This window comes from Orbicella franksi, chromosome 9 (genome assembly GCF_964199315.1).
Source record: "Orbicella franksi chromosome 9, jaOrbFran1.1, whole genome shotgun sequence".
NCBI lineage: Eukaryota > Metazoa > Cnidaria > Anthozoa > Scleractinia > Merulinidae > Orbicella > Orbicella franksi.
The window spans coordinates 28,141,411-28,166,315 of record NC_138153.1 but is presented as its reverse complement, the minus strand read 5'-3'; the positions used below and the strand labels follow the sequence as shown (position 1 = coordinate 28,166,315).

Below are 24,905 nucleotides of genomic sequence, written 5' to 3'. Positions count from 1 at the left end.
GTAATTTTATATCCATATGACATCACAGAATTGGGAAATTAAAAGTCTGTTGAAAAACCTACAAATCTCAGGTGCCAATGAAAGTTGTTTCCGCTGTGCTAGGAGTTTTGACTAGATCTCTTCAAATTTTGACGTACTCAGTACATCATACAGGCACCTCAGGGACAAAATTCATGACATACCGAGTACGTCATATAATTATTCATTCAGGGGGTTAATAAATGAGACAATCACAAGTGGAGACCAAATGTTATTTTTATTTCACAACACAAGTTTAGAGACAAAACTGTTTAGAATAAGAAATTTCAAAAGAACCTAGGATATAGCCTACATATACTTGTTTACAGCACTATGTGTAGTTAGTGGTTACACTTAAGTTATTTAAGGGAGCAAAAAAAAATTAATTCATCCTGTACTGAAGCACTAGTTGGGTAAAATCCCTGCCAGAATGGTGTCTTGACTTCACTTGATGAGAAAACTGGCAAACAGGAAAAAAGTACAATGCAGTTGGAAGAGGATTTATAACCCAAACTCAAGGCTTAGGTTGTTCAAAGGTTGGGCATAATGGATAGCATATTATGCTTTGCTTACCGGTAATATGCGTTTGGTTCAGTGTCAACAAAACCAACCATGCTGTCAACTGGGAAGTGATTTATCCTGTGGGTAGCATTATCTAAACCTTGAACTACAGAGGCTTATATATGATGGCCATGAATGGTCAACACCTAATCTCTCAGTACAATATCAATACAATGTTATGTGATCAGGTGATGAGAATAAAGACAATTGTCAAATCCCACCATTTTATCCCGCCAAAATGTAGATTTTTTTCCCCACCAAAATGTAGATGCATTAAAATCAAAGTTGTTGAGAGAATAGCTGTTAAGCACCCACTCACCTGGGTAGCTGTACCCACATATGGCTATTCAAAGTTACAAAAAAATTCAAGGTAACTTTCTCTATCACAAAGAAAAGGTTTATAAAGGTTCTTATTTTGCTTCCTTGCTTGTTTTGTTTTGTTTGTTTCCATTGCGTGTCAGTTTTTCTTCAGCAATCTTTGCCCAGTGGTGTATGCATGAAGAAAATGAATCAACTATATTTTACCTGTATGGATATCCATGGTACTTGGAACGAAACACAGACAACAGCAAGCTAAAGAACAGCACCACCAGACCCAAACCAACCATAACTACAACTGAAAGTGGAGAGAAATGGTAATTAAACACAACTTAGACAGCTGCCTCTGTGACAATGTGCATGCAGATATCCAAGAACTGACGTTCTCATTCAGAAAATGAAGTCCCCCCGTAACACTGCATTCACAGTGGGCTACGACATATCCTAGTAATTGTCATTGTGTATTGTTCTATTATGAAAAGAGTCAAGATCAAACAGTTCAATATTACACAAATCATGATCTGAGCATAATCGAGATTCCTGCACAAGGTCGTTTTGACCAAAGCCAGCCAATACATGTTAAACACGACAACAGAGAGCAAAATGGAAGTGAAAACCTAAGAACTTGTTGTAATATATGTCAAACACAAAAGACCGTGTGTGACCACATTTCCAAACACTGAGAAGAGAGTTGAAGGCTGCATTCCTTTAGGGTGATCTGGATCAGGATCAGTTATCCAAGATCTGTCTGGATCATGGTGCATCAGTGAAAGAAACCGATGAATCCATGACCAGAATGGATTCATTGGTTCTTTTGATGCACCATGATCCAGACAGATCTTAGATCATTAATCCTGATCCAGATCACCCCAAAGGAACACACCCGAAAATACGACACGCAGCGAAGTATTTTTGACGAACTTCAGTGTTTGGAAATGTGGTCAAACACTGTCTTGAGTGTTTGATAATTATATCTTCTCAATCGAAACTAAAACTAAGGAGAAAACAGAGAAATAAAATCATAAAGATTTATGCTAATTAATATCAGATATTCAAACACCGTCATGGTCATGATTTCCTCTGTTTAAATGAGTTTAGAAGAGTGAGATAAACCCCAGATAGAAAGCAACTTTGCAGATTGTTGTCACAGTGACGTACTCAATGAGTTCTGGTTCTTATTTTCCAGTCATAAATAGCATGATCGCTCTGAGAGTACTCATGTCACCATCACCATTTTATCACACATCTCTTCTCTTTTTCATTTTTGGACACAATTTTTTTTTAGGAGAGCAGAACTTCGTACATATGACTTTCTTAACTGTTCTCTCTGATTTGTTTTTAGGGAAGATTTGGATGAACACTGGTTGATTACATGAATGCTATACCCTGCATAAAAACATTAGTCTGTCCACAGACATTTATTAATTTATTTTGCTACAAGTTATTTTTCTTTGAGTACACTGCATCGCTCACACACAAGAGTGAGTGCAGAGCGCAAGAGCAGCCGCGAAGCTGGCACAAAGACTATTTTTGCCTTTCCCCTTGGCCACCCCCTTGTGTTCATACTTTTTCAAATACCACGCAGTTAATACTTTTATTTGCAATCTTGATGAGCTCAAACAAAATAGAAGGTCTGTGGACAGACTAGAAGAAGCATATCAACACTCACTTCTACGTTTTCCAACCTCCTTGACTTCAAGTGCCTTCTCATTGAGAAGAATCATACCAGCAACATAAAGAGCATCTTTGAGTTCCAGTTAAGGAGTGATACATAAAATTTTATATAATGTCCCTTAAAACTTCACAAAGAAACCTTTCTTTTCTTTTCAAAAAGTAATGAAAGTTTCCTGAATAAAGTTTTGTATGATGACTACAACTACATTTTAATTGCCAACTATTGTTTCAATTTCAAATTCTTTTCATATATCCACTTATTGAATAAATGAGAGAGAATTTACTAGTCAGCTTTCATTTTCTCTTCTATCTTACTTTGTTATACGAAGAGAGCAAAGTGGCAAAGTGGCTTCAGTATTTTTCCCTCCTTCCTCCACTGCCTAAGTCAGCCAATATAAAAATTTTAATATGTAATAAAAGGATACTGAGAACAATGACAATGTGGGTTTCAGCCACAAATTGAGCCTGACTGCTTCCATGAATGTAACTCTGATAAAAAGCAATACATATATTAGTATCGATGGTGATGAACTCTACATTTCATTAACCAGTACATCTGCTGATGTACATTCTCACTGAAGGTTAAAATTAAAATTATTATTGGATGACAGTGACCTTTATTATTCTGGACTGAGTAGGAAAGAATGAAGTTAAAACTGTACAAAACTTTCCTGGACTGTAATTTCTGGTAAATTATAGTTATTAAATATAATTTATAAACTTCTGGTTAATCAGAATTGAATAACTGGTTTTGTTGCCAATCTTCAACATCTGTAAAACGATAATATCTGACTAACCACTTGTCCTGTTTGTGGATTTTTGTGCGCATAAGGTGGTCCGCGAATGTGGTTCCACATCTGACCAGATGTCATGGCAAACACTACACACTTGAAGGAACAAAAAAAATAAATGGTAATTGCACACTGTCATCTGATTTTGTGAACCTAATAAACTGCAATAATACAAAACTCAAAGAACAGGTTTTCAATGTTTAATCCGTCTATACATACCAGGGCTCCAATTGCCCAGTAGGTCTTGTTATACAGGAATTCCAAGTTTTTACGTCGCACATAGAGCAGTCCACCAATCAAAACAACCAGCAAGCCCATTATCACAGCGCCCATGTAATTGGGGGGACGGAATATCCTGACCTACACAAAAGATAACAAGCATTATTAACTTTGATTAACTTAGATACAGGTGTTGTTGTTTTTGATTACATCTACCAGATGCTTTTTTGGTCAGAGCAGAGTTTAAATTATATGACCAAGTTCCTTCACTCCCACATAAACTACCCGTACCACATCAAAATGAAAATATCCAGCCTGTGAATTGCTAAAGGAAAGCAAATTGTACATAGTTTAGTGACTTTTCCTAGATAGGATAATGAAATTCAATAACATGGCCCGACATTTTCAATCTGATGGTACAGCCTTGTGCATGAGTAATTCATTATTACACCACTTTTAAGTTTCAGTGTACTTGTATAGTACCTTTTACCAAAAAAAACTGTTAGGTTTCCATCAGTAAAAATACACCTTTGGCCGTTGCCATCATAAACATAACTTTGAAAAGTCTAGCTGACGATGGCACCCCCTTGATGATAAAGAACATTCATAATGTATCTCTTCTGAAGTGACTACTACATAAAAACAGTCCACATACATTAACATCAGTGCGTTCTGCAACCCATCTTGCCAACTGTTCAGCAGAGAAACCCATTCTACAAAGAAATCAAGCAAAATCGTACATGTAACAAGTTAATACAAAAACCACACAAGCTTATAATAATAAGCTTATTTCAATCAGCTCATCATAGAAAATACATTGTGTAAATTTTGTAACTGTTACCGTTTGAAAATGAAGCTTCTTGGAAATGTTTCTCCCCCCTTTGTTTTTTTATTTGCTAATATTTCTCTTCTCTATCTTTTTTTAACTAACCAGCCAACCCACTAGAGAGAGGATCATGGGGATGGCCTTGCTTGCCAAAAAAATATAATACTTAGTCTTGTAAAAGTAAAGTCTCATACCTTTGAATATCATAAGTGTCTGCCTTCTTAGGTTTTCCCTTTGGTGGGAAGTGCATGAACATTGGTGCAGAATTTAACCTCAGCTGTGAATAAACAATCACAAGAAAACAGGAGTCTAAGATAAGATCTAAAATGTAAGTCGTTTTATCATTAACAATCCCTCATTTTTGATACTCTGTGAATCCTTGAAATAATTTATCTTACAAAAGCAAGAGCAAAGCAACTGCCAAAACAGTGTTATCTGCATGTAATATTTTCCTTTAATCAGTAGTCCTGGGAGAAGGTTATTTCCCAATCAATAACTAAAGGTACCTCCCTATTTTTCTTTCCTTTATTTTCTTCTGGTTGTACAATTTTATGCATACTTCATCCTTATAATTATATAATATTAATATCATCAATTTTTTGATTTCACTATTATGTGATACAATTAAATGGCAATTTTATTAGTGCTCATTTATGATTTTGCAAATACAGTGCAGTAAATATGAATTTTGTTCCTGGTTATACAATACACCTTTTCCAATAAGTGATATTTTTTCTAAATAAAATCTATTTCATCATTTCAGATTACGATAATGCAGATGAGACAAAGGATAGCAAAAATCAGGCTGGCTGAAAACTTCCAAACCAAGAATAAAAATCAATTTAAGACAAAACCAATATTAATAGTAATAGGTGTTTCCACAAAATAAACAGTTAAGTAACACAAATATCATCTTACCGCATTAAATACATCTGGACCCTCATCAAAATCAACCACTGCAAAAAACACTTTGTTGGAGTACTGCTGCGAATACCTCCAGGAGTTGGCGAGGATTGTGAACTCATTGTTAGCTTCTCTGTAATAAAAGAGTAGAGATGGATGTGTTTTACATCGAGGATTAAGCAAATAAGAATGCAGGTCAAAGAGTTCAAACTCAGCTATACTCTTAATTAATCAGCCACTCGATCTCATGTGCTCTCGTTTACTCCTGTGTGCTGTCAACAAAATATTTGAAGAACATTCCGTGAACAGTTTGTCTCTTTCAGTCATGGGTTAGGTACATTTAGGACATTAAGGGTTTAAGAAAATATCTTCTTAAACACACAACAGTGAAACAAATGAAAAGATGATAATACTTCTCTACGGTATGCAATGATTAATGATGAAGGTGACAATAATGATGTTGGTTAATATAAGAGTACCAGTAACTTTCCATTTTTTTTTACCCCCAGCTTACATTCTTACCTTAGTTAGCAATGATTCAGTGAATCTTACCTACAAATGGTACATTGTCTGTGTGGTGCAAGAGCTGTGAGCATAAGAATAACTGAATAATTCCTTGGCGACGCTCTCAAATAGGTTCTGTATTTATCTCCATTTAATCTTATAACAGGCTTCCTTTGGTTCCAATCCATGAGCTGTTTGACTCGAGTATCCAACAGTGACTAGAATATCATGAGCAATAATTAAACTGGAATGCATGCTGATTCAGGGTTGTAAAATTAGGCCGGCTACCAATGGAAATCATCATCTACTTCATGATCTATGCCAGGTACATAAACAATAGCCTCCATTTGGTACAAAAAATATGCTAGGATATTTACTATCTGTTCCGAGAAGCAAACAGCTTTCCAAGAGTGTAGCTCAAGGAAAACTGTGATAATGTCCAAGGACAAATGTCCGAGCACATTTTTGCATCAAATGGAGGCTATCGTGTTTATTATCCTTCAAATATTTTTGCAACAGGGGCAGTTTTGAAAATTGGGGAATATCATTCAGATATTCCCCAGTTTTAGCTGGGGCATATTCAGTCATGTGACACGTTTAGACCAATCATGCACAAGTGAAAATATTTGACGGATTGTAACGCTTGATATTTGTTTGGTTCTTTCACCTGCTATGTTGTCTACTTGGACAGTTGATAGTCTACCAAAGCCCAAACATGGGATACAAAAAATGAAGAATGAAAGAAATTGTCATATAACTATTAAAAAATAGAAATTTGAAGTTGATCCTAATACACGATTATATTATTCCAGGTTTAAGATAGAGCAGCTCAAATCGGTGTATGACATTTGGAGACTGCAGACTATAGACTACATTTGGCCAAAATAGCGTTCTGGTTTAAATCCAGAATATCACTCAGATTAGCCTGTTTACCGTTAGCTCTCTGTAATGGAAATGGGAATACTTGAGAATATGATATAAAGTTAAAAAGTCTACATTCTGCGGTCTGCAGTCTGCAAATGACATACACCAAGCTCAAATAGGCAAGGAAAATTACAAAGGAAATTGAATGGGTAAGTATGAAAAGCATTCAGAAATTTGACAGTTTCACAATAGAATATTATTTGCCGAGAAACAAGGCCGTAGATTTTAACAGAGTAGCCCACTGATGAATCTAAAAACAAATTCCCGAAACTGGGAGCCAGATTGAAGAAAAGAGCTCATTGTACCTATTCAGCAGCACAAACTCTAAGCTTGACAATGAAAGTCGATTTTCTCGGTCAATCAACATTGACAACAATGTGCAGTTCAAGCAAAATTTCAGTTCTTAATAGAGTAATTTTAAAAATAATTTGAAAGAGTAGTTCTGTACCTCTTTCGTGACTTTTTTCTTTCCATGACCAAGGGAAAAGCAGAACATAAGGAGCATAAAAAACAACCAACCGCGAGCTGCCATGTTGGAGCTTCGATGGTAGTACCCAGATCCCTGTCTGATGAATACGTAAAGATCCATTTTTGTAGGGTGGGGAAGGGAGAAATGTTGTCACGCATTACGGTTAAAGAAATCCACTTTGGTGTTTAAAAGGACGAAGGCCTTTTGGGGGTTTGAAATTGACAATTTGGATTTTTTAATTGGGGAAAATTGTTTTAGTGGACCTATTTTGCATAAAAAGATCTCTTGGGTCGGTAAAAAGCGTACTGTAGTTATGCGAGAGGGGTTCCATTTTCTATGGAAGGTTGTCAAAAATGGTATATAAAACAGGGGTTTGGATCTCGTGGCTGAGCCTCCCTGCATAGAACTCTGTTGAGTTCCCCCAACCCTCCCGACTGCTGTGGGTGCCACTAAGAGAGTAGCTGGTGAACAGGTGCCAGGCTCTGACTGGAAGGGTCTGACTGTGGCTGCAAGGGCCAAAAAGGCTTCTTTCTGAGAGTGAAGTGGCCGATAAGGGAATGGGGTGGGAGCTGGCGCATCCTCTCTCTCCTGTCCTCTTCCTTCCTGCTTTCTCTTCACCCCATCCTCGACCAGAGAACCTGTTCACAGGCTACTAAGAAATGGGCAATAAAACCCAGCCCTCTTCAACCTCTCATTAATTTAGGGCATTGATGAATGGTCTCCTGGCAATGTATTCTTTTATCCCTTAACAATCCCTCTCTTTCATAGCTTTTTCATTTCAGCCACTGTGAAGAAGTTTTCCTACAATATTTGCGATGAAAGAGAAAAAAATACCCAAAGATACCAAAATATCCAACAGTTTAATGATTCGGTTATGTTACCAGAAAAATGCAGTTGTTACAAGCTTCAAAACATACTGAGTGCACATTTTCATCCCTAAATTCAGAAGTGATTTAAATCTAACTACCAAATACACTACCAAGACAGCCAGTGATCAGAGTATAAAGAAAATCACCAACTAAGCATTGACGTCTGCCTTGATAGTGTACAATCAAATTCAGGCAGCTAAGAGGAACTCACATTTTGCGTTGGCATCCTCTTAAAGGGTAGCAAAAACAGTAACATAAAACTTGCCTTGTTATCAAATTTTAAAATATATTAAACTGTCAGTAGGGTAAACATAAGCCTGTACTTACAACATTTTTTGGCCGGCTCACTTGCCTTTCTAAAGATTATGCAGAAAAAGAAAATACTTGCTGAGGCACTTAAGCCTTTCAAACTTGTAGAAGAACTATAAAGTTCTTTCTCAATATTGTCTTCTCACCAAAATCTCAATTCAACTACCCTGTCAGGCCAATATCAAGGTTCACCAAGCAAGTAAAAACTTTTTTCTCACAATATCCACATTTGACTGTCGTGTAAGACAATATAAAGTAAAAATTGTTGCTGAGAATGCTGTTCAAATTTAATGAGCCCATTAGTACAAAGTTGAATGGTCGCACAGGTATTTTCTTTAAAAAAGAGACAAGAAATTACTCGTTATCATGCAAAACATAAAATATTATTTACCACGATAAGAATTGTTACACTTTCCTCCATTTTCCCCCAGGTAAAAAATTAACAAAAAAGTAATTAGCCCAAATTAGCCCAAATCAAATATTGTCATCACTATTGCATGTATACAAATATTTATGATAACTTAAGTAAAATAAGCTAAGATATTCCAGGGTTCATACACTTTCTTGTGGACAGAATTAAAGACTTTTTCCAGACTTTTTCCAGACCACTTTTTTTATTTTCCAGACTCAAGGTAACAGTGAGATTCTTCATGGCCCGAGAAGAAATAACTGTCTTAACTATGAACACAATGAGTTAAAAAAATTCAGTTTCAGCTGTTTAATTCTTAACTTACAGTGACACAACCAAAACATAGCAGTATACTAATGTCTACCATTAAGCAAATAAAATTTATACCAAGAATCAATTCAACCAAAACCCAAAACACAAAGTATAAAAACAAGTGATAAAAATTTAGGCAAAGAATTAAACTGAATTACAACATATCATTACATTGCAATAAATCCATCAAGCCAAATAAAGAAATATTTCATCTACAGGTGGCATGAAAACTTTCCAAAAGTAGCCCCATTTAATAAACCAAACCTGCCAACTAACCTCTGTCTTGAGAATATAAAACTTCTCTTCTACTGTACTTAAATAATGACTTTCTTTTTCACTAATTAAAAGTGGAGATTTTTTATAACCCTACAGTACTGTACAAAAATGTGATACCAAAATGGCTACATATATCTTCTAAATAAGTTATAAAATAAGCTGAGAAATGTTATCAGAAATTCATCCCATTCAGGGTAAAACTACCAAATATTTGATGTGAAAATTATATTGCACTATCATCTGCAAGCATTTTGTTAAAAATAATTATTTACTAGGAAAGGAGCATGCCTCAATTTAAGAAATACAAACAACAGAGCCCACAATCTCTAAAAAATTTTTGTTGCAACAGGATTCAAATCCAAACTTGAAAAAGTGATCAAGTTTGTCTGTATAGTCCACAGCAATTCTAATTGCCGTCAATGACTGCCAACCCTTCCTAACAGATTCCTGTCAAGTTTTACAAGTAGCCCTTACTAAAAATTCAACCCATTACTGTTGGGTCTATTCCAATAATAATAATAGGTTAAGACTTAAGAGCTTTCAAAATTCATGCTGGTTCACATCAACCACAAATCTTGCTGACTTGGCAATGACTGTTAGCTGGTGCCAGAAACAATTCTCCAGTATTTTCACAAATACAGACTTCCCGGACATTTCCATCCGGAGATCCACTGTTTGAAGTACCACTTTGCAGATTTTTAAATGAAATTTGCTGTGCATCCAGCAAGACCTGAAAACATTAATCAGCAGTGAAATGGTATAAAACAATACAGGAATTCCCAAAGACAATATTCTTATTTTCTTTACTTCAAAGATGAATTACTTACATTTTCTTTACATTTAAGTGATAAGTACACAATAAAACATCTGTGAATTTCTGCATCATGAGGTCATAAAAATAAACTACAAACTAAGGTATTAGTTTCTGTAAAAATTGTTGGGCTGCACCAGCAAGCAAAACACTATTTATTATAACCAGAATTTGATAAAAGTAAATTAACTGCCATAGTGAGATAGTAAAGCTGTCATTTCAAGCATCAAACCTTTGTCAGAGGAAGTAAAACGTTAATGGCACATTTCCTATAATCAACAGAATGTACTCTAAGTTATGTATTTAGCAATTGGACTGCTATAATCCTTACAAGCTATGAAATCTTCATACCTTTCCATTCATGGACTTGATTGTCACATCCTTTAGACTTGTAATGCCCACACTTCCAGCAGCAGATTTGAAGGACATGCCATCTGGAGCATCCATGTGAAGGGACCTGGTCAGGGATGCCAATCTCAGGTCCTTCTTGGGAGGGGCCCTCAGGCTCTCTGTCTCAACTGAACCACTGAAATGAGCTCCATTGGGACCTGAAATAACAAATGTACACTGTACATTACACAGGGCTCACTGCTGTAATAACAATGCAAACATATGATTGAAAAACAAATTCTTCTTAGATAAAGGCATACAATGGTTCATCGTGTACTTCTGAGAATTTGATGATAAATCTATTGAAAACAGTAACAGCTAGCTGATAAATTTCTAGTCAATCACTTTAATTCTCTCCCAGCCAACCTGTACTCTTTGTCACATACAGTTGAACCTCCCATAAGCACTTACGGGAGGTGGTCGCTTACAAGAGCTTAGACCATATTGGGGAAAATTTTGCCTCATTAGCATATGGTAATGCAGAGACTTACCCCATGTTTTAAATGTTTTATTCATGTGAAAAGTCAATTCCAAGAAAAAACTGGGTACTATCAATTGGGAGATTTCCATCTCTTGTACTACCCAGGAATTCAATAATGTTACAACACCTTATTATTCAATTTCCGTTCTATTATCTGTCAAGTGATCACTTACAGGAGGTTAAAAACAAAAGAAAATTTCAAACTTTTAGTTCTAAAAGTGGTTGCGGTTGCTTACAACAGGTGCTCGCTTACAAGAGGTTCCAAAAATAGCAATTTGATTTGGAAACTTTTTGTATTTCAGAATTTAACTGGTCGCCAAGGAGAGGTGGTCACCTACGAGAGGTGGTTGTAACCAGAAGTTCAACTGTATTTTTAACCCCCATATCTCCTTCCAGCTCAGTCAACAACTGCCAAATATCTGAGGCCACACTTGTCAATGAATTGAATTTATGCAAATTTAATTTACTAACTCGAGGACCTGGTTGTTCTTAAGTTATCCACCGGATAAAATTTTAATTTCTATTTCATGGATAAGTCTTGAAAAAACAAACTATGCTTAGCCTATCCACTGTATAGTGATTTATTCCATGGATAGCATAATTCATCCATTGAAAAACTGGATCAGGACCAAGAAGTAAAAAAAAATTAATAATAATTACTTAAAAACTCCAACTTGTCAGCTGCAAAGTGGATTTTATCCTTGTCAGCATACAAGATGTTTTTTCCTTGGTCAGTCTTTATAGAGAACTTCTGATTTCTGGCCACAACTTCATCATTTCCTACGAAGAGCTGACCAGTAATGTTTCCTCCAGAAGAGCGTGCATTAACTGTGACATTTGCTTTGGACTGAAGCTTAAGTTCAGAGTTCTGAAAACAAAGATGAAGAATCAGGCAAATATTGTGGTAACTAATTTTACACCAATATTGTACAGAAAACTGGCCTGAAAAACGGTGGAATTTTGGCCAACCTTTTAGGGCCAGAGAAATGCAAGCATAGTTAACTTTAGCTCCTGCATTTGCTGACAATGCATGCCTAATTTATCAGCAAAGGTCTAAAAGGGTCAATGTAATGAATTAAAACTTTGTCGGACTAGTTTGCTCCATCCTTCTCAAACTCATTAATAATTTATCAAGTTTAAACAAAGGAAATTGTGACCATGACAGTGTTTGGATATCTGATCTTAATTAGCATATAGTTTTACAATTTTATTTCTTCATTTTCTCCTTACATCCAGTTTTGATTGAGAAGATATATCAAACACTCAAGACAGTGTTTGACCACATTTCCAAACACCCCAAAGTTCATCAAAAATACTCCGCTATTTTCAACTCTCTTCTCAGTGTTTGGAAATGTGGTCAAACACGGTCTTTCATGTTTGATATGTTACATGAATTGGAGACATATTGGTGTCATTCTTTTTGCATGTTCACAGAATGAGCTGAAAATGATGGCCAAGCAATACTTCGGACCTAATATGGACTAAGTGGTAACATAAGTACAGGCCTACACAATAATACATGTATAAATACCTCACCTGGCTTGGTCGTATCAAGTTTGCACGTAATTCATCAACAAATTCTGCTTCACCATAGTGCTTCAGACCTTGATCAGTTATTCTAAGTTTACCCATACCATCCTGGAAATTATACAACAGCAATGTTTAGTAAAGCCACAAATTGTAATTTTTCAAATTTGTTGTTTGTAATCCGTGTTAATCTTCTCCATCCTTAGCCATCCTTGTTCCTTTATGGTTTATCATTATGTCTTTGGTGTTTTTCTATCTTATTAAACTGTTATCTTCTGGTTTCCTACCATTTAAAGGTAATTTTTATGTAGCCAAAATAACTCAAAATACCGTGACTGAGCCCCTTTAAAGTTTACAGCTAAATAATCATTTATGTGTCCTAGACAACACAAGTTAAAACTATTTCCTTAAAACCAAGTTCAATTCTAATTAAACTAAGCAATCTTGTTTTACAAAAAAGATCACTGAGAAGTCCCAGAAGTTGCAACCCTCATTTAGCATTGTACTATTAACATTTCAATGATGGAATATCAATGATATTTACCAAATTAAAGTCCATAACTCTCATGACCCAAATAACGAGAGAAAGATTGACGATGGTGACAACCATGATGAGTAAAATAAGGAAGTAGATGCATCGCTTTCTCCAGCCATATATACCAATCTTGTAAATAACAGTCGCAGGGTCCTGGTTATTCCAGTCTACTTCATCTGTTGCTTGTGCTGGCATTTTGATCAGTCTTCAGTTTATTTTTCCCTACCTATCATAAATTATATAAAGACACACATGTTTTAGTCTATATCAGTAGCCACTAAGGAATTACAATCAGTGCAATATATTAATAATATAATTTGACATGGTAACTTTTCATGAGATTGGTGCCCTAAAACTGAGGGCACTTACATGTAACTTTATGTGGTTTCTATGAGGTAAAGCAACTAGGATGGGCAGTTAGCCCATCGCAGGTCACACAGTTAACCCATCTCCTTCCCACACCCCCTAGCCCCTTCAAGGCTTTATCATTTTATCCTTGACTGGCATTTGGTGTTACATATTTGTAAATCTGAGTGGAGAGAGATACTATGAGAGTTAGTGTCTATTGCTCAAGAACACAACACAATGAGACCAGCTGGGGCTAAAACCGAGATTCCTGTAACTGAAGTGCAACTCGCTAACCATTAAGCTGCAAGATCCACTTAAATAAACTCCCTATTAAAAAAGGATTCAGAGCACCTGACCCATATGACATTTAGACTTCACCAAAAGCAATGCTGAGCTATGTGTATAACGGAGCAGAAACACTGTCTGAAGTAATGATATGTATTAATTAGTGTCTATTTTAAGCAACTGTCAGTACAAGTAGGATACAACTACAGGTAAAAGATAGATTTTGTTGCTATGTACTGAATGTACATTAAGTATTTCCCTGTCCTACTTCAATTTTGCTTGTCTCAAACTATAGCTACTGGGCCAGAAGATAAAAGCCAAACACTGGATGAGCAATATGTTCATCACTGACTCTATATAATATAACTAATGACCATCAATGTAGTAGTTTACTAATTGGTCAAAACAATGCTTTCAGCAATAATTGAAATCTAATATACTGAGTGTAAACTGTAAGCTCTAAAATATTCATGTAAGACACCTCCGTCTTGGAAGCAACAGATACAGAATCAAATAGGCCACAAGATTCTATTCTCTTGCAACAACTCTGTTTTTGACAAATGAGCTGGTGTAAAAAATTGATTCTCGGCTGTATACAAGATACCCATGATTGAATAGACAGCAAGCATTTTTCAAATTATAAAACTGAAATGATACCCCTAAATCTATATGTACAGGGGGTTCACATATCAAGCTTACAGTCACAATCACAGCTTGAGTAGAACACACCAGAAGAAATGTTATCCTGATCAAAAATCTCCAGAAACACACTCATCTACACTTGAAAATTAATTGTGACACATGTAAACTAAAGGTAATCCAATTAGGGAGTTACTAAGTTACCTTTGCAAACAGAGCCAGAGAAAAATGTAAGGTCGCATGAGCGATGAATCCGATGGGAGTGCAACTCATACAAAGGACAAAGAAATCTGCGCGCTTTGATTTTAAGACGCATTAACTAATGGGCGTAAACGATATGGAGATATGAACGAATTCTGTCACCTTCTCCAAGCTAATATCTCCGACAGGAATTCACTATTTACAAACAGTTGATCACGACAATAATACCACGAAAGGCGTTACCTCTATCTTAAGGTTAAAATTATTAGCTAGAACAAGAAAGCCCCTCGTTATTTTGATTTTGATAAGACAGCTTTCCGGCGGTTGTAAAGTTGTCGTGTACGATGAGAGATCGTGCCAACGTCCAACAAGTACTCTGATTAACTCTCCCTGATAAAACGCAGATAAATTAGTAGATAGTATGCTCTGTTTTTTAGCTTTTTTCAAGTTTTACCTGTCTGTGCAGAGTACAGCAAAACAATTACTCCTTCAACAAACTACTCCAGTGAAATATGCGTAATTACAAATGACAGAAAAAAAAATCATTCGTGCTCCAAACTACGAAAGGAATGTCGCATGGCGAACGTAAACACACGTTTTCCGGGCGCTACACGCAAAATAAGGACAACATCACATTGAATTTGAATACTACTTACCTAAAGGCAATCTTTTCGACCAAATGCTGTCTCTCTGAGAGCTGAAGACGGAACGCACAGACGATATACTACCTGTGCAGAAACAGTAAACAGTGTTAGGGAACGAGTGAAGCGTTCATAATTTTGTGGTTTGGAGGGGAGGCTACCAAGTAATGCGTGGGATTTCTGTTTCCTTCCCGCTCATGAACTCCAACAACACCTATTTAGAAAAGAGCCCTAAGAAAATACGCGCTGATTGGTTAAAAATCGTGTTTCTATTTCTTAATTAGATTATGAGCTCGAGATTTCTATCGCGTGATAGAGTCAACTATCACGCATAGAAATTGAGAGTGAATAATCCAATTGTTTTAGTATAAATCTACTAGTCGTTCAAAACTTTATCGAAATCCTCTTCCCAGACACTTCGAAAAGGCCAAGAAGCGGCCGTTATTTTGTTAGCAAGGGCATGCTGCTACGCTACTCACTATCTATCACAGATTAGTAGAATTCTACTGGTATACTAATGCAAATGCTGTAATCTGATTGGCAGAGCCATTGAACACTATCAGCCATTAGTGTGCAGTGGCTGGAAGTCGTCTAGGAAATGGCTACGTTTTTTTTCGTTTTTCGTTTTTCACGATCTCCGGCTTTTCCCTACATCAAGGTACTACGGAAAGCCGTAAAAATCTAGAGCAAAAGTTTATCTTTCAAATCGTCACTCAACGGTATCAACGAGCGCTTTTCATTCAATTAATTTATACTTGTTTTTCACTTTGCCATGTTACCACCAATAGCCTAGCTCCATATTCTGTGTATAAACCATACACAACCCACAATTCCTCGATTCGCTGTGACGAAGGGCTAACGCTCGAAACGTCAGTTCTTATAATCTCTACACATCGGTTCATGCGTAACCACTCTATGATTCAGAAACAAGAACGTAGTTAGTTCATCAATTGGGTCCGGATAAATTAAGCTGATGGGGAGTAACGTTGCTTTACAAGTCTGCAAATGTGAAAATTTGTTCAGAAAAACATAATATACAATGAAACCTGTATTAAGCGGACACCCTTGGGATCCTTACTAGTACCCCGTAACACAGGGTGTCCATTCTAAACAGTTTCAGCATATAATAGTTAATTATGAACCCTTTCGTAACACAGTGTAAGATGAAAGACTGCCCAGGGCACAATGTCCACCAGACAGTCAATGCATCAATCTGGATTAATATACTTAGCTTAAAACGACATCGCTGAACAATTAATGTTAAAGGTGTCTGAACTGAGCTTTTAGAAGTAAAAAGCCTTAAAGTGTCCACTTATTGCAGATTTTGTGTAACAAAATGGCTTAATATTGGTGTCCGCGTTCGCTTAACAGAGGTGTCCACTGAATGCAGGTTTATTGTACAGTGAATATGGGATGAAAATTTGGGACTCAAGCCGGTGTCCACTAATAGAGGGTGTCCGCTTAATATGAGGTCCGCTTAATACAGGTTTCACTGCAGATCGTTTTCACTGTCAGGCAATAAAAAAATAAATCGAAAACCATCCAGTGGAAAAAGCTAAGAAATTGTGATGTTATAGAAGATAACTAAATAAGACACTTCTCCAAGTCTTAGGCCTATGCGTTTCCCCAAACTTCAGATATTCGTCGAAATGCTTCGCGGAAATTTACAGAGCCCAGTATGAAAACGCCATGTTGGTGTACATCCGTGGTACACCAATATGGCGGCCGGAAATCAGAGCTGGGTTGTTCAAATCTCGATTACGCTAACCCAAGATTAGCGAGAATTTCGATTTCATTTTTGGAACTTTTTAGTGAAGTTTTTTGTTTATATTGTTTGACCGACAGTTTTGAGTTTGAATAATCACAAACGACCCAAAATATAAGGTAAAGCGGTGGAAAACATTTCTATACGACAAAAATTAATACTTCGTTCAACTTTTAATCCTGTGTTAGCGTTAACCGGCTTTCGAACAACCCGGCCTTGGAATTAATATACTTTGGCTATCTAGACGACTGATTATAGGTACTGAGCAAACAAACATTTTCATAAGCACATTTCCGAATGCTCTAACTTCTAAAAACGCTCAAAATCATGAGATAAGTATATATTTTTCAACAAACTCGATCGTAGCCTTGTGTCAAGCACCTCCGTAACCCTGAAATTCAAAATGCTCAGCTGATTTCCAAACGAAGCACGCTATTGAGCTGTAAAATTGCAAACAGATTTAAATCTACCGCCTCTTATGCCTGATAAGGATAAAAACTTTGGGTGTCTGGAAAACCCGAATAGCGAATAGCGAATAGTACGAATAGTGCGAATAGTGGCGAACAGTCTCGAATAGTGGCGAATAGTGGCAAATAGTGGCAAATAGTGGCAAATAGTAGCAAATAGGGTACCCAGTATCTCGCAGTCAACCTCAAAGCAACTTAGGATGGGATTTTCCCGCTAAAAAACACAGACGCTTATCAGGACAAAAGGTGTTTCTAAACGTAATTTCATCTGTTTTAACCGCTGCAAAAGCGTAAATACGTCTTTATTAGGTTATCCTTGTGTTTTCTGTTTTCTTAATGTCGGCGATGGACAACCTACTAGCCTGAGTCCGGAGAAGAAAAGTTAATAAATTCACTGAAATTCTGTTGCTTATTTGGATAATTAATTAACGCTGGATAATTAATTAACGCTGGATATTAGACCTACTGAAAACGGTGACTATTGACGACTATATTCGTCACTATTCGCCGCTTTTCGCGATTGTTCACTACTATTCGCACTATTCGGGACTATTCGCTATTCGCGACTATTCGCTATTCGCTATTCGGGTTTTCCAGACGCCCAAAAACTTTGGGGGCTCTTCAGTTTTGGATTATAGAAAGAGATGACGTCTCGTGAAAATGATCTATGGCTGGTTTCAGCTCTTTCTATAGCTAAACTTCTGCAGTCATAACCATTGAACCACTATACTACTTGGTTTTCATTTTCGTTTAAACAGCGCGCGTTAACAGCCGGTTATAAGTGAAAGCGTACCTTGGTCTCAACTGTTACAGTACAGGTATAATTTGACGTTTCAGTCAACTTCATAAATTATGAGCAACAAGTTTCCGTTGCGCTAGACTGATTTTATAAGCCTATTAAAACTGATGTCACCGGAAGGAAGAACATAGGTGAAATAACAACATATTTAACAATTATTCACTGAAGTGGGGGTGAATAGTGATGGATATTTACCGAGCCGTGAAGCGGCGAGGAAAATATCCATCACTTTCACCGACACTGAGGTGAATAATTGTTTTAGTATATACCACACAAGCTGAATAATTAGCGGACCAAAACTTTATTTTATGTGTGAAAAGCGGTCGGAAATTTTAAAATCTCTGGCGCCGGCTGCTCGGAGGTGAATAGTACTTGCTAATCACCTCCGAGTTAACCAATCAGAGCGCGCAAAAAGCACTATTCACTTGTGTGGTATATACTAATATGGAATATCAATATTGGACTGTTCATTTAGCCACCAGTTGACTTTAGTGCACTTGGTTTATCAGAGTCGCCTGTTTAGGATCGTCTGCGAGAAAGAGTCGATCTTAAGATGAGCCATTTGAACATTAATGTTAAAACTGTAACATCAGGACAAGCAAATTCTTTCCAGGGCTGAGCACAACTACGCCATAACCATTATGCAGTTTCAATTGGAATCAACAGAAAGTTTTGAAAGTTGAAATTTGGAACTTGCGTCCGTTAACCGGCTCCTACTGCCAGTAGCCGTCTGTCGTTGGTAAGCGTCAAAACTCGCAAGCGGGTTCTAAGAAAGGACACCTTAATATAAATAAGTTGTCTCCAGACGAAGAAGAAACACTCAAGAATGTACCTCCGCCATTTTGATTACATGGAATTTCCGCATCCGAGTTCTCGTCACATTCTAACTTTCTTGTGGATATGATAATGATCCAAAAACAAACCTCAGTGCGTTCCGAATTTTTGTTACTATTTATTGTGTTCAGTCCGCTAAAGGTAACATATTCACATTTGCCGTTAAAACTTAGAACCTGCAACTTTTTTCGCCAGGCTTAGGCCCAGTTCAGACGCCGAACTTTTCATGAGCCGAACTTAATTCGACTTTGGACCGATCCAAATTATCAAAAGTACACCTGTTGATTCAGACGTCGAACTTAATTCGCCGAACTTTATTTAGTTTAAACCAAAACACATCGAAATGTCAGCGATTTTCAGGCAAAGTAAAAACTGCTTGTAAAATACGTTATAATAAGTTATGCATTAGGTTCGGCTTATGAAAAGTTCGACGTCTGAATCAAAGCCGTTCCAAAGCCGAAATTCCCGGCTGAGCTAGGCGGGAAGAACGGCTGGGCCGTTCCAAATTCAAATAGCCGTTCTTAACTGATTCAGACGCCGAACTTTTCATGTACTTAATTCAATGTATTTGGTTCGGCTCATGAAAAGTTCGGCGTCTGAACTGGGCCTTAGAGAGTCAATTAAATAAGGTACTCACTGACATCACTGTCAGATTTCTGGCTTTTTTATGGAACATTTCGATAAAGTGCGTAATCTAAGGGAAAGAATTTTACGAGAACCGGCTGGCAAGATTGAGAGATCACACGCTCCAGCGAACGAGTAAAATACACGGAATTAAATGCCTTTAGCTACTTCAAATATTTCACAGACACCTGACCAGTTAAACTTTATTTTGCCGGTATAATTTCATTTCGGGGAGGGGAGGAGGGCTAGTGAATTATTGCTGTCGTTCATGCGTTTTACAAACAGCTGTTGCTGCCACAACGAATGTTATTCTTAAGCAAAAAAAAAGAATGCAACTTTTTGTTTTACTTTTTTAGAAGAATTTAAATAACACAAAATGAGATCCGAATCAGTAACACTGCTTGCATTATTTGAATCATTCGAAGTACTGGAAAGCTTATCCAGTCGGAAATTTAGTATTAATCTACTCGCGTTCTATCACGAATGCCGTTCTCTTATTGGCTACGCTACTTGCTATCTATTCTGTACGATGGTCCACTAGGGACACGCTGCAGATTTAAAAAAATAGCTGCAAATAAAAAATGAAACGCCGCAAATAAAAAAGAATCGTTGCAAATAAGAAATGAAATGCCTCATCAGCTATCACGCAATAGAAATCTCGAGCTCGTAATCTAATTGTTAATTAGAAAGACTATCACTATGATCAAATTATCGATATCCATTTTTTTACGTTTTCGTACAGAATAGGTCTTTCTAGATTTCTTGCCAAATTTCAATCCATTACGAACATTACAACTCACGTTTTTTGGACTTTTATTTCCGAGAATTTACGGCCGCCTTTAATTTTCCTTGTTTCAAAATTGGAGAAAATGACGTCATTTTCTCAAAAATACCACACGGGTTGAAATTATGATAACAATTTAACACAGCAATTCGCATAAAAAATAACAAAAACTTTCGTTCATATATTCGTGCAATTTTCTACATTAATTGTTATTATAATTTCCACCCGTGTGCTATTTTTGAGAAAATGACATCATTTTCTCAAACTCTCAACCAAGACCTGGAACAAGGAAAATTAATGGCGGCCGTAAATTCTCGAAAATAAAGGTCCAAAAACCGCGAGGTGTAATGTTCGTAATAGATTGAAATTTGGCAAGATATCTAGGAAAGAGCTATTGTGTACGAAAATATAAGGAAATGGATATCGAAAATTTCATCATAGTGGCACTTTAAGCTAAAGGCAGTCTGATCAAATTTAATCTAACAGGAATAATGTCTTCATAGGTTGAGGTCAAACCCACGTCACTAAAATGTGTTCCGTTAATCGTTTGCGGCATCCAGTACGGCTGATCTTGGTTGCACGTCTGGACGATCAGACAACCAGATTGTTTGATCATGATGGATTTGATGCACGTGAAATATTTCGAGGATTTGAAGCATATGAGCATCTGGAGCTTGGCAAGATAAATATAAAGATGGAGGAACTAAAACTCCTTACGCTTCGAAATGGTGTAGAAATTAAGTTTGAAGAAATCATAGCGGAGATTTCTATGGTTTACCGAATCAACCAATTATCGATCCGGCTTTCAACAATGTTGACCAAGAGGATTCTGGTAGGCACCAGCGTTTCAGAGACGCCTACAACACCCTGGCACGCACACCGAAGAAGGAGTCACAGAATGAGTTAGACAAGCTGTTGGCCACGTTAGAGAAAGAACGCGAGGCTGGTGCGGCAGTTGATGCAAGCATATGGGACAAAATTACTGGCGGTGTATGGATTGCTGGTGTACCAATCAAACTAGGCAGGATGATGAAATTGGCTGAAAACAACCACGATCATTTCCTTCCTCATGCAAAAGACGCGTACCTAACTGGTCATCAGCTAGCGATTGACAAAGCGAGGGAGGCTGGTAGCTATAGCGGGGATGATAAAGACGAGCCCAAGATGCTTCTTCATGAAGCATTTTCGTTGGAGGCGTTTTCCTGCCATTTCCTCACTGATAGTTTTGCCAGTGGTCACATAAGGTAAACAGCGCCGTTTGTAATAAACGGTTTCAGCAATATAGTTTGTTCCTTGACAGAAGCGGGAATTCGCTTCTGTTCCTTCATGAACTGATAAATAAATAAATTAATTAATTAACTAACTAGTACAAATTAATTAATTAATTATTAATAGTTGTTATTATAATTATTGTTATTATTACTATCATTATTATTATTACTATTATTATTATAAAATTAAACTTGAATGATGGAGTGTTACTTCTTACCACTTACTTTTTATCTTATATAGTTTATACTTTCCGCTTCGATTTTCATACTTGTTATGACTAATTATTAAGTGGTGTCATTAGTTCTTAGTTGGTTATTTTCACTTTAAACATTTCTTTGGCAGCAATATTTACTTTGTACGTTGTTTTAAGCTGTATCCTCTCCAAGAACCAGTCAAGTCGTTTGCTTGAATCAAATTTTGATCTTCAAAAACCACTGTAAAACTTTCTTTGTTTGTAGAACGCCACGAGTTGAGTTGGGAAAGGCGACTCTGGTGGGGAAAGTTGGCCACTTGCTCTGTAAGTACATGCACGATGAGGACAACAAGCATGGTCTGCGTGTCCAAAACAAGAGGGGAGACAAGTGGATTTCATATGGCGACGGCATGCTGCGGAAAAAAGAGAGCGGAAGTAATTTTAAGATTGCACAAGAGGCTGTTGCGAAATCCAGTGACCAGGTGTACGAGGCCTACAAAAATCCCAACCAGACTCTTGACCCTGCTGAGGTGACCGATCTGATACCGTTTGTTGACCAGGAAGAAAAAAACAACTCTCCGTTGTTTCAAGTTAAAGATGGCAAGCTGCACAGGCGATCAGACATCAATAATCTTCAGGACACAGAAACAGTCACCAATTGGTGGGGGATAACGACAGCAGCGAAACTGCAGACTTACAATCCCAAAAATTCCGCCATATAGTCATCAAGAGCTTAAAAAAACCCCTGTGTGCTTTAAGTGATCTGTGAACCTGGCAACCCCCTTCAGTTGTTGGAGTGTGTGTTCCAAGTTCTACGTAGTTCATCCATCAGCGTCAGTAACGCATGCTTAAGGTAATATATAAGCTGGATAGTAGCTCAAGAGAGGAGTGAAATAACCCATGCAAAGAACTTGCGAATTACATTAGATATACGATAAGATAGCAATAATAGTGATGTCAAGAATTGATTGTGGCTTTTTAGAAATGATACGAAAATCTAAGGAAGATCAGAGCACAAACTGATCCTAGTAGACAGCATAAACAAATGTTACTTCTCACCCACAGAGGGGTAATTGATTTTAACCTAATAAGAGTTCGATAGCGTGTCGATAAGGTGTCCTTCGATTTACACGAATCTCCATTTCCTTGCTCTTTTGGTACAATGTAGGCTCCAACAATAGCGGTAGTCTAATTTCCCTTTTGGACGGATTAAACTGCATTAACAGAATTCAGTGAATGATATACACATTTACAATTGTTTACCCGGTAAAACGAGTGTTAAACTTTTCTTATGATCATTAAAGTATTATGAGTGTCAGATATGCCTCGTTTTCTTTTAAATCCTTGTTTCACAACAAAATGTATTTCACAACCTCGTCCCCGGGGTGCTTTTCCCTCTTCATACAACCCTCAGTATTTATTCCCTCGAAAAATGCTTTTGGAAATTACCTTTTAACTTCAAAGGGCATCCGTTTTCTTCCCCAACCCTCACCTTTTTTTTTTTTTTTTTTCTATTCCGCTAAAAATAGATAGGTGAGACTAAAGCCGGAAAGAACTATCTCTCCACGTTGGCCAGAGACGTAATCTTCATTTTGAGGCCATGGAGTTCACTCCTTAACACATTCTTTACAATATTAGTTTCGGGTGCGCTCTTTTAGGAGTATTACAGAATGGAATACTCGAAATAGACGGTGTTTGCGTTCGTTTAGGTATTATTCCGTTTTTGGAATGAACAGATTATTTTTCCGTTTTCTCTGCTCCCGATAGCAGAACGAAAAGAATACAGTTTACTCGATCGGAATACGCAGAATGTGCTTAATAATAATGATCATCATCATCATCATTATTATAATTATAATTATATTTTATATATATTATATATAATATTTTGTATTATTTTGTATTATAATTATATTATTATTATTAAGTGTTTTTATTTTTTGTAGTTATTATTTTGTAGACATTATTTATGCTTAATGCGATGTTTATAAAGCTTATAAAGCAAGCTTTTTTAGCCTAGTTTTTATCACATTTTCTGGAAGCTGAGCCATTATTTTGGTTTTCTTCTCATGTCATTTATAACAAAGGATTATACAGTCTTCTCATAGTTCTTAACTTTAATAATTTTTGCAATAATTTATTGTTTTGTAACTATTCGATGATTTGTAATAAAGTTATTGTTATTATTATTAAATTAAAATATTATTATTTAAAAAATTATCATTATCATCATTATTTAGTTATTATTATTATTATTATTATTATCATTATTGTTGTTGTTGTTGTTGTTGTTTTGATTAGTCACATAATGGTTTTGAAGTTTATTATTTAATGAAAACAATACATGTTTCGGATGAGACATCATCCATCGTCAGTTGTGCAGTGAAAAAATATAAAAAGAATATGCATTAAATAGTATAACAAAGTGAGATATTAACAAGAATAATTAAGGATGAAGGCGCGAACCAAAAAAAGGTAAAACTATTTAAGCTAAGAAAGGAGAATAATAAGTATGAAAGGCATAAATTAAGATGTTTGACCTGGGAATTTAAAGGCGGCTGCACCCAAAGGATGTGCATGTGCATGGCTTATTATTATTATTATTATTATTATTATTATTATTATTATTATTGGTATTAATAGTAGTATTTGCGCGGGGTGGGGGGAGGTGAAGTTTGGCGGAAAAATCGTGCGCTCCGCCAAACCAGTGACGTGGCAGCGATTTCAATGTATTCTTATTTTCTCTTGATTCTCTTAATTTCAATTAATTCGATACTTAACATATCACATTTGGTGGTATCCCTTAAAAAAACTTAATTAAGGATCGAATTAATTGAAATCAGAGAATATATTGAAATCTTGCTGCTAAGAATCGAATGCAAGTCGTTCAGCCCCAAATACGATTCCACTGGCCGACTTGGCCTCTT

General features: G+C 36.6%; 2 protein-coding genes and 1 pseudogene across 4 annotated transcripts; 1 reads left to right on the top strand and 2 right to left on the bottom strand.

Annotated features, from left to right (window-relative positions):
- Positions 1-222: 222 nt before the first annotated feature.
- Positions 223-7,350, bottom strand: LOC145496501 (dolichyl-diphosphooligosaccharide--protein glycosyltransferase subunit MAGT1-like). The gene is made up of 11 exons (XM_081476191.1): positions 7,187-7,350; positions 5,863-6,032; positions 5,326-5,443; positions 4,602-4,684; positions 4,237-4,294; positions 3,582-3,722; positions 3,369-3,458; positions 2,997-3,060; positions 2,567-2,641; positions 1,105-1,195; positions 223-478 (listed from the first exon to the last, which is right to left on the bottom strand). The coding sequence occupies exons 1-11, from the start codon at positions 7,325-7,327 to the stop codon at positions 463-465; spliced, it is 1,047 nt and encodes a 348-aa protein (XP_081332317.1). The 5' UTR covers positions 7,328-7,350; the 3' UTR covers positions 223-462.
- Positions 7,351-8,102: 752 nt separating this feature from the next.
- LOC145496503 (zeta-sarcoglycan-like) lies at positions 8,103-15,377 on the bottom strand. Of its 2 annotated transcripts, none has more exons than XM_081476194.1 (6): positions 14,603-15,377; positions 13,136-13,352; positions 12,601-12,702; positions 11,725-11,932; positions 10,545-10,741; positions 8,103-10,112 (listed from the first exon to the last, which is right to left on the bottom strand). In XM_081476194.1, exons 2-6 carry the CDS (start codon positions 13,319-13,321, stop codon positions 9,945-9,947), a joined length of 861 nt encoding a protein of 286 aa, XP_081332320.1. In that variant the 5' UTR covers positions 13,322-13,352; positions 14,603-15,377; the 3' UTR covers positions 8,103-9,944. The 2 variants fall into 2 exon arrangements, with proteins under 2 accessions (XP_081332320.1, XP_081332319.1); XM_081476193.1 differs by having other exon boundaries at positions 15,256-15,377.
- Positions 15,378-21,042: 5,665 nt separating this feature from the next.
- Positions 21,043-23,723, top strand: LOC145498607 (uncharacterized; annotated as a pseudogene). Its single transcript, XR_014050874.1, has 2 exons — positions 21,043-21,757; positions 22,244-23,723. The product of XR_014050874.1 is annotated as an uncharacterized LOC145498607 (transcript).
- The last annotated feature ends 1,182 nt before the right edge of the window (positions 23,724-24,905 follow it).